The sequence below is a fragment of the Ictidomys tridecemlineatus genome, chromosome Y (assembly GCF_052094955.1).
Source record: "Ictidomys tridecemlineatus isolate mIctTri1 chromosome Y, mIctTri1.hap1, whole genome shotgun sequence".
NCBI classification, from domain to species: domain Eukaryota; kingdom Metazoa; phylum Chordata; class Mammalia; order Rodentia; family Sciuridae; genus Ictidomys; species Ictidomys tridecemlineatus.
In genome coordinates this window covers 16,873,247-16,883,935 of record NC_135494.1, presented here as the reverse complement: position 1 = coordinate 16,883,935, position 10,689 = coordinate 16,873,247, and the positions used below count along the sequence as shown (strand labels likewise).

The window sequence follows — 10,689 nt, the reverse complement described above, 5'->3', positions numbered from 1 at the left end:
AAGTATAGTTATTACTTATGTTTTTTCTATGTATGTTTCAAGTATCATTGCTTTGTTTGTTGTGCTTCTTTTGAATATTCAATAACTAATTGCAACTATTATTTATCCTTTGAAATTATGTTGGATTTTCTCCACTTTTTTGCTTCAGTGTTTTGCTTCTCATGCGCTGCTCCCTGGGTTTCATTATACCAAATTTATCCACCAATTTTACTGCTTATAACAAATTATTGGCACTGGGGTTATAGCTCAGTTGGTAGAGTGCTTCCATTTTATGCACAAGGCCCTGGGTTCAATCCCCAGCACCATAAAAAAAATATCTTACTGAACGGTTGACATCACTACCATATGTGAAAACCATCTCTTTTAACTCATTAAAATTTTTGTGAAGTTAAATACTTTGTCATGAATCATATGGTTTATGTGATGTGTATTTATTCATTTTTACTTCAGGAACCATTGACATTAAGGGATGTGGTCATTGATTTTTCAGAAGAGGAATGGAAATGCCTGGACCCTTCTCAGAAGACTTTATATGGAGATGTGATGTTAGAGATCTGTAGACACCTACTCTTTATTGGTGAGCCTAAATTTTATTCAGAACTTCTAATTCAAAACCAATATTTAATTTTTTAACTGTATAGTGTATCTTATGCCAGCTTCTATTTTGCATGAAAACGTTTTAGTTTCTTGTTTTTTAGGACAAAGATTGGGCATTTGTTTTTGTAGAAAAGAAAGTGTTAAATATTTTTCTTTATCTTTAACATCATTTCTAATTAGTGCTCACAATGTAGAGAATAAAAATGGTTTCAAAGTATTTTAGTGTTTTTGTCCGAAAAAATGATTTGAAAAATAATTGTGTAGAATCTTAAGGGTGTTTTCTCTTTATTTTTTTTATATGGAGGAAAATATTAAAAAGCCTTCTGTAGTTATGAAGAAAATAACAAAATGTGACATACTCCATTTTCCATCAAAAACATCTTGCTCTCTGTAAGTTATCCTTGGTCACCTTTCTTTCCCCCAAAGAAATAACCTTGAAATTTTAAGAGAAAATTGACAGCAGACATATATCAAAGTGGGTAGAAATCAATGAAGCAAAGAGTACAGATAAGAGGTTCAAATGTCAAAGAGGAATTCACTTTTAAAAATGTTAATTGATAAGCTAAAATCTGACACAAAAATTAATTTTTTCAAGCCTAGGTTTATTTCTGTTGCAATAATTAAAGAGCATTGCATGCTCTGTGTTTATCATGCATATGAATTATTTAAGCTCCTTTTTGTTCTCCAGTGATCTCCCTACATTCAAATACACAAAGCATTGTTTAAAAAAAAAAAAGAGTCAAGAGGCAGGAAAGGTGGGTAATGGCAAGAAAGCCAAGCTGCCTCATATCAATAGGTTAATTTAATTCATTGGCATCACTACTACATATTGTTCATTTTATTACTAGGCAGGTTACCAACTTAGCAACATTATGCACCTTATTTCTCAGTTATATACTAAGTTGTAATGTGCAATGTTAGGAGTTTTGTGTAGCTCTCAAGAAAGTCCATTGTATAAACCTACTGTTATGTAGACAGTTTTAGGCTCAGTGAAACATTGTGCTTATCTATAAAGAGAGTTCTTTTATTCTCAGGTGCTGTGTGCCAGAGATCATATTTGAGGCTGATAACACTCTGGTGAAGAGCATTTTCAAGCAGGGAATTGACATAGCAGCTTGACATTGCACATGTATTTTATTATTATTTTTCTGCCATGTAATAAATAGCAGCATTTCATAATACCTGCTCCTAATGGTTATGTAAGTATAGCTGATCAATGTGGTTTAAAGAAGAATTTTCAGGGCCGGGGCTGTAGTTTACTGGCAGAGGGCTTTCCTCACATGTGTGCAGTACTGTGTTTGATGATTAGGATTACATAAAAATAAACAGATATAATAAATGCATTCTGTCCACCTATCACTACAAAAAAAAGTAAAAAGAAATATTTCTATTGTAATACAATTATCCAGAATTTTGTGGGTTACATTTTTCTAATTCTTTCGGTTTTTTTTTTTTTTTTGAGTTTCACTCTATAGAGAACTTCAGTATTGTTCATTAGGTTTTCTCACATCCGTGATATTGTTTTTATTTCTATATCTATATGTTATAATTGAACAGAAATTATGATGATTTGTCACTTTAGGTAAACATTAGTTGAAGTTAAACTGCACGTGAACCGTGTTCCAATTTTCAATCAAGTTTTCTATGATTTTTTTACATGTATAAATATTAACCCTTTTTATATATGATTTTATATAGTACATTATTTATACTCAGTTCTTGTTCTTAATTATATAATGTATTTAAGTTTATATATTTATATATATACACACACACACACAGTGGATTGAACTCTTATAATACTGAACTGCGTCATCATGCCCTTTTGACTTTCAGTTTACAATAGACTCTTGTTAAGTGGCTGAAGCTTAAATTTTATTTCCATGCCTCAGCCTTTCTTCCAAGTTGCTAGAATTAATGGCATATTCATTATCTCTCTATATATGAATCTGTTCTTTTGTCTAGGAGTAAGACTTTAGTATTTTAAAGGTACCATAAAGATGTTTCCAATTCTGTTTATCTTTTATGTATTTGTCAAATTTTTAATTTTGATAAAAACTGTACACTGTATAACTTTTCTGAACTTACTGTCTTACATATTTCGAATTTACTGCTTAGTAGTGTTCAAATAAATTGTTTTGTAAGATTTTCTTTTCTAGAATGTGTGTGTCACATAAAAAGTATGTTTCTTTTTCCTCCAAACAAGTGATCTTTTGTCTCACCTTTTTATCCCTGATGCCATTCTTTTTGGTTTCTATATTTGGCTACAGTAGATCTCTCTCATACATAGAGTTACCTGGTATTTTTTTTTTATTGGTATTACTATTTCACTTAATATACTATCTTAAAAGTTGATTATTATAAATATTATACAATTTCTTATCTTTGTAAAATTTTAAAAGTTTTCATATTTTATTCCAAATCGCCTACATGTAGTCATGTAAAATGTAATTTGATTGGTTTGCCACATTGGTCTCTTTTGAATGTTGTTTTAATGAGAGTATATCTGTAAATATATTTTGATTTGACCATCAAGTTGAGGGCTAATTGATGTGATATTAGTTTTATTACTCATGTCTTCTTCATTTAACCTCAAGTTAAAATGCTCTATTAAATATTGTAACTTTTATTGTATTTATATAGGGAAGCATTTTTTTATTTTAATATTTGTAGTTATGTATGTACACAGAATATTCCATAGAATTGTTCAAATAACTTATTTTGTACATGCAAAAATAATATTGATTTTTTGATTGGTATTACATGGACTTCATAGATTTCTTTGGGTGCTTTAGGCTTTTTTTCTGTATCAGAGTTGTTTACCCTCTGAGCCACATCTACACCCCTTTTTTGGGAAGGGTACTGGGGATTGACCTTAGGGGCACTTGCCCACTGAGCTACATCCCAAGCCCCATTTTGTATTTTATTTAGAAACATGGTCTCCTTCAGTTGCTTACCACCTTGTTTTGATGAGGCTGGATTTGAGCTCACAATCCTGCTGTCTCAGACTCCCAAGCTTCTTGAATTAAAAGTGTGTGTTATCATGCCTGGCTGGCAGCTGTTTTATATATAATTTTGTTACAGTGTCTAGATAAGTTGCTTAGGGCCTTGCTTAATTGCTGAATTTGGTTTTAAACTCATATTCATAAATTTTAAATATCACTTTTGCTTTTGATTTCTGTGTTTTTGTTATGTTAGAATGCAACTTCAATATTGTAATATCTGTTAACATTTGTTTTGTACGTTTAACCTGATTTCTTTGGAATAATATTCCAGAGACTACAGAGAATATTGCCTCTGTAAACCAAAATGGTTTTTAATGTTATTTGAAGGTTTTTTTTTTTTATTCCTTGGGTAATAATGCAATTCTATTTTTTTATTCTTTGCATTAATTGGGGATTGATGTCTCCTATTATTATGTTTTTGATTTCTATGATGTTGAATTTTGTCTTTTCTTTCTGTAGATGAAAATCATTATTTGAGTTATATATATATTCCATATGATTGTATTCTAAGGATTTGGCATATTTATTTTTATATAATATTCTACTTTGTCTCTTATTTGTATAAATATTATCAACAATTTTGAAAGTAATATTTGTTTTATCCTTTTGTTTTTAATCTTCTTGTGACCTTATATCTAAAAAGAATTTTTGTAGATTTAAATCTGACATAGTTAACATATTTTTAAGTTTAATCTTGTTGGTCATATTGTGTTTTGATTAGTTTTTTTTTCCAAATTATTTATTGATATTGAAATTAGTGATGAGGAAAAACTTCTATAGTTTTCAAGTTTTGTTGATTTCTTATATTTTTTTCTACTATTAAAATATGCCTTAATGCGTAGCTCATACATTTTTATGGTGATAATTTACTTTTTTCTATTTTTTTATCCTTGATGTTTATTGTGTCATTACTTTGTAATTATTTAAGTGCCTAAAAACAGTAGAATAAATTGGAAATTACATTCTTATATTCTTAAATGAATATACAACCAGTGTAACTCCACATAATTTATCACCAAAAGAATAGATTTTTATAGTTTGTGAATGTATGATATATGAAGATACATTCTACTGTCATGTATAACTAAAGGAAAATTAAAGAAAAAAATAAAGTACTTAGTTTGCACTACATTTTAATCTGAATTTATTGATTTTCTAAAACAATCAGTTTTTTTTACATGTGTTGCCATGAGTTGTAATTGATGTCACACCTGCTTTTCTAATTTATACTAATTAGCAAATATTTATGATAATTTTTATGCTTTAGTTTTCCACATTCTATTGTAGAATGAAATGTTTTACATACAACAATGAAAGTGTAATAAAATATGTATTTGTATATATTTTTCTTTTCCACAAGAGCTTTCAAATTTTATATGATTTCTGTTGTGCAGAATATTTTATTGCAAATATTCCACTGATTATTTATCTTACAGCTGGTGAAGAAGTAAAGCTATTTTTGAATATTTTCATATCTTTAAAGATGTATTTTTCATAAAGTTCAAAAAAATGGTATTGGTAGATAAAGTATTGTAGGTTCATATTTTCTTTTTCTTTCAACATACATACTTGTATATCCCAATTCCTTTCTGGACGTCTTCTGCAAAGAAATCAACTGTTAATCATAAAAGAATATCTTTGTAAATAAAATTTCTCTTTTTATATCTTTTGATGTCAATTATTTTTTAAGAGTTTTAAAAGTTGATTATAAATTTATTAACTTTTTTCATTTATTTATTTATTTATTTATTTATTTATTTACTTATTTATTTAGAATTCAACTCAGAGGCACTCAACCATTGAGTTACAACACCATCAGTATTGTGTATTTCACTTAGAGACAGGTTCTCACTGAGGTGCTTAGTGCCTCATCATTCCTGAGTCTTTGAACTCCTGATCCTTCTGTCACAGCCTCCCAAGATGGTGGGGTTAAAGTTATGCACAATTGTGTCCAACACTACCTGTATCTTTTAATTAATTTTAGCATTTGATATATTTTATTTCTCAAATTTTTAATTCATGAGACTGTGTGTGGGGAGGAGTGGGGGGGTTGGGAATCAAGCCCAGCCTTTTTCATGTGAGTCAAGCAATCTACCATCTAAAATGTATCCCCAGCCTGAGACATTTTTAAATGAATATTTCTAGTATATAATTTCTACTTTTTCTGTTCCTATTTTTCTGAATTTCTTTTCAATTTTTTACATTTTTTATTTAGTTTAATAAATATCTTTCAAGAGGTTATTGGGCATTGCTTAGATAATTAACAACATCAAATTTCCAACTCTCAACTTTTGGTTTGTTTGAGTAGATTATACTCTTTATTGTGTGAGCTATTATTTTCATTGAGATTTTTCTATTTAAAATATGTTAAACTAAATCATCATAGTCATTTTGGAAAATATTTGGAAGTCACAATGTAAACAAAAACAGGTCATGTGCAATGATATATAAATGTAATTCCATATAATTGGGAATCTACGGCAGTGGAATGCCAGGTTGAAATAAATTTTAGCATTGTTGTAATAAACTGTCTCAAAAAAAGTATAAACATTTAAAGGTCTATGAATGTAGTTTAGTGATAGAATATCACTGTGTTTAATCCTAAAAAATACTTCCCAAAAAGATAAAAAGAAAAAAAACTAAATAAGAGATTTATTTTCTGCAACATTTGAGTCACAGGTGGAGTTCAAATATGTTGAAGTAAAAAGCTGTGATTGTGATATCACTCAGTTTGAATGTTGTCCTCATCTGTGGTGCTACAAATTCTTTAAAGATGATTTTCAAAGTTCTCTCAGCTTTTGTCAGCATATTATAGTAAATTCTATATATTTCTTGAGTAATAATCACTTTAAATTATCCTGTTCTGGGGCTATTCCCCTCCCCCACCTTGATAAGTTTTTATATATTTTCAGAGTCTATTCCCCATAGTGTTACAAGTGGAATAACTTGCTATTTTAATTTATTTCAGGTATGACTTCTAATCCAAACCAAGAATTTTCAGAAGAAGAAGAAATAAAATATTTTTTGCAAAACTTGATAAAGAGCAGGTATGGATACCAAGAGAGTTATATACTTAATTTTGAACAAGAAATATAAATTAAAAAAAAGGAAAGTTCAGAAAATTTTTAATAAAGAGAAAAAAATAATGAAAATTATTTATACACAAAATTACAAATTAATCAGGTTACATTATTAGAAACATTTCAGAAGACTGACTCCTCAACTTGTGGCAGCCCCTTTTTGTTTGGTTCAAATTTTTAAGTATATTATTGTAATTTTAAAATATTTTGTATAAAACCACTATAATGCACAGTATTTTCAAATGCAAAATCATGTATCAACCTACAAATACATTCAATGTTTACAGGCCATTATAAAGATGAGTTTTTAAAATACCTTCAGGAAAATAAAGACTCAACAAGTTTTGGAAGCTTTAGAAATAAAACTAGAATAGAAATGGGCATTTTAGTGAAAAAAATCTAAACAGTAATAAAATGCTTATTAATCAGTTATGCTTTAACTTTTAATAATGTCTATGTGATTGCACATTAGATAAAAGTCTACAGATCACTAATACAAAATTGCAATATTCTAATGTGTTTTATGAAGTTATAACAAGGTGATTTTCTACACAATATAGACAAATTGTCTCATCATTTTAGTATTTTTACTTAGAGACAAGAAAAATATTCAGATTAAGGAGAAATGGAAATGATGTAATAAGCCTCACTAGGACTTTCTGTTGAAAAGAACTATTGATTAATTAAATATGTTTAAGGTGTAAGTATTGTAGGCATTGCTTTTTAAATTTATAATTTTAATTCAACTTGAAGCAGTCTTTGTGTAGTTAACTATCTATTTATGACTCACAAGTTATCATAAGCACTCCATGTCATGAGACCTCAAGCATTCCACCTGAGTCACTTCCTTCTTGGAAAGTGATGAGCCACCTGAAAAAAAATGAATATCTGAAATAAATAATAAAGGAGTATGACACAGGGCCATAACTTATGATAAAAGAGGTAAAGCACCTTATAGATTCTCTAGACCACATAGGATCTAAAAAAAGATGACTAGATAATTTTTCCACTCTTTATTTAAGGGAGTGTACATCAAAGGTAGAAATAAAATTTCAACAGTAAAATTCTTTCTTTAGACATGTAGATTTGCATACTGGCAAATCTCACCCACCTCTGTGATGCTGTGGCTATGTGGCTCTAATGGATGATACCATCTCCAGTGCCAAGCTGAATTTAGACAAAACTAGGTAGTATATAACATGTATTGGATAGTCTCAAACTAGCTGGATTTCAACTGTGAGTTCCCAGATACCAGTCTTTCTCTCCTAATGAATTCCATGCTTTTTTAAAAAAAAATTTCATGCAGAGTTCATAGATATCGTTCAGTAGATCCATCTGACATGCATTGCTTCATCTTTCATATCAACAGGGATTTTGACCTGACTTCAAGTGAATACCCCAAATATCTATGCATTCTGTGGTTGTGGATGCAATGAGAAAAACTTTCCAAGTATAAGAACCAGAGACTTCCTGGATCCTATACATGTCCCCAGTGAACTAAATCTCAGGTCATAGCACTACTCATCTGTGCATCTCAAGGAATATGTTTTCAACAAATCCAAAGTATTTTCTAACTGATTTCAGTGAGCTAGTTACATAGAAAGAATTTTAACAACATCCTCAGTGATATATATTTTTGCTGGAAAATTGAGCAGGCCAGCTCAGATGCAGTTTGGTCTTTGGCTTAATGGAAATGCTCTGGCACATAAGCGCCATGTTTATGTTCCAGTGCCTGCAGGATTCCCCGCAAATTAAAACCAAACAATAGTGTGTTTGAGGCAAGTTGGAACTGTAGGGATATGGGTCATTGGCTAAGCTGGAAAGAGACAACAACACATATGGCAGCCATATTTGAGGACTCATGTGTGCTTTTAAATGTATTTGCACAGCATTTTGTAATTATACCCTTCCTTTAAATGATACAAAATTTTCTATGTAATCAATTTCATTCTTTAGTTAGTAAGTGGAATAATTTGAAATGCACCATTTTGTAAATATCCACAAATATTTCTGTTCAGGACCTGGAGACAATCTCTACCCCAAGTAATTAGTGGTATATTAGATTTTGTGTAAAACAATGTAAATTCTGTGAAAGTCATTAAAATTTCACTCTTTTTTAAATCCTAGAAAACACCCATGTGATCAGTTAAAAGAGCTTTACAATGATAAAAGTGAAAAAGTTTTTAATCTATGCCCCAAATTTATTTATCCAAGCTTTCATAATCAAGAGACAAATTACAGATATAAGGTATTTGAAAGCATTTTTAATACAACTAAAAGAATTCCTGAACTCCAGAGAATTAATTTTGGTGGGAAGCCCTACAAGTATAAAAAAATATGTAAAAGCATTTAAAGATCCCTCAGTTGTTTATAAGAGCAGTGATAAATCCTCCATAAGTAAAGAATGTGAAAAATACTTTACTCAAATTCCATCCATTACTAAAAACCATAGGCTTTACAATGAAGATATACCCTACGAATTGAAGAAATGTGAAAATGTCTTTAAGTGTTGCTCAAACATCTTTAAACACTACAGTAATCATACTGGAGAGAAAATCGGGAAATGTTTTAATCAAAAATCACACCTTACTGAACACCAGAAAATTTATACTGGAGAAAAGCCATACAAATGTACAGAATGTGCCAAAGCTTTTAATCGAAAATCACAACTTACTGAACACCAGAGACTTCATACTGGAGAAATGCCATACAAATGTAATGAATGTGGCAAGGCTTTTAATCGAAAATCATGCCTTACTCTACACCAGAGAATTCATACTGGAGAAAAGCCATACAAATGTACAGAATGTGGCAAAGCTTTTATTCGAAAACCACGCCTTACTCAACACCAGAGAATTCATACTGGAGAAAAGCCATACAAATGTAAAGAATGTGGCAAAGCTTTTAATTGTAGAGTAAGCCTTACTCAACACCAGAGAATTCATACTGGAGAAAAGCCATACAAATGTAAAGAATGTGGCAAAGCTTTGAGTTATAGAGTAAGCCTTACTCAACACCAGAGAATTCTTACTGGAGAAAAGCCATACAAATGTACAGAATGTGGCAAAGCTTTTAATCGAAAACCACGCCTTACTCAACACCAGAGAATTCATACTGGAGAAAAGCCATACAAATGTAAAGAATGTGGCAAAGCTTTTAATTCAAAATATCACCTTAGTGAACACCAGAGAATCCATACTGGAGAAATGCCATACAAATGTAAAGAGTGTGGCAAGGCTTTTAATCGAAAATCATGCTTTACTCAACACCAGAGAATTCATACTGGAGAAAAGCCATACAAATGTAAAGAATGTGGCAAAGCTTTTAATTATAGACTAAGCCTTACTCAACACCAGAGAATCCATAATGGAGAAAAGCCATACAAATGTACAGGATGTGGCAAAGCTTTTAATTATAGACTAAGCTTTACTCAACACCAGAGAATCCATACTGGAGAAAAGCCATACAAATGTACAGAATGTGGCAAAGCTTTTAATTCAAAATCTCAGTGAACACCAGAGAATCCATACTGGAGAAATGTCATACAAATGTAAAGAATGTGGCAAAGCTTTTAATTATAGAGTAAGCCTTAGTCAACACCAGAGAATTCATACTGGAGAAAAGCCATACAAATGTACAGAATGTGGCAAAGCTTTTAATCGAAAATCTCACCTTAGTGAACACCAGAGAATCCATACTGGAGTAATGCCATACAAATGTAAAGAATGTGGCAAAGCTTTTAATTATAGACTAAGCCTTACTCTACACCAGAGAATTCATACTCTAGAAAAGCCATACAAATGTAAATAATGTGGCAAAGCTTTTATTCAAAAATCACATCTTACTGGACGCCAGAAAATTCATACTGGAAAAACCATACAAATGTAAAGAATGTGGCAAAGCTCTTAATAAAAGATTATACCTAATTCAACACCAGAGAATTCAAACTGGGGAGACACCATACAAATATCAATAATGTCGCAAAGCTTCTCATTGAAAGTCACTCC

The 10,689-nt window shown here is 30.5% G+C and overlaps 1 protein-coding gene across 1 annotated transcript; it reads left to right on the top strand.

The window, feature by feature from the left end:
- Nucleotides 1-351: 351 nt before the first annotated feature.
- Nucleotides 352-10,367, top strand: LOC144371846 (uncharacterized). The gene is made up of 3 exons (XM_078035181.1): nt 352-577; nt 6,571-6,649; nt 8,810-10,367. The coding sequence occupies exon 3, from the start codon at nt 8,845-8,847 to the stop codon at nt 10,192-10,194; it is 1,350 nt and encodes a 449-aa protein (XP_077891307.1). The 5' UTR covers nt 352-577; nt 6,571-6,649; nt 8,810-8,844; the 3' UTR covers nt 10,195-10,367.
- The last annotated feature ends 322 nt before the right edge of the window (nt 10,368-10,689 follow it).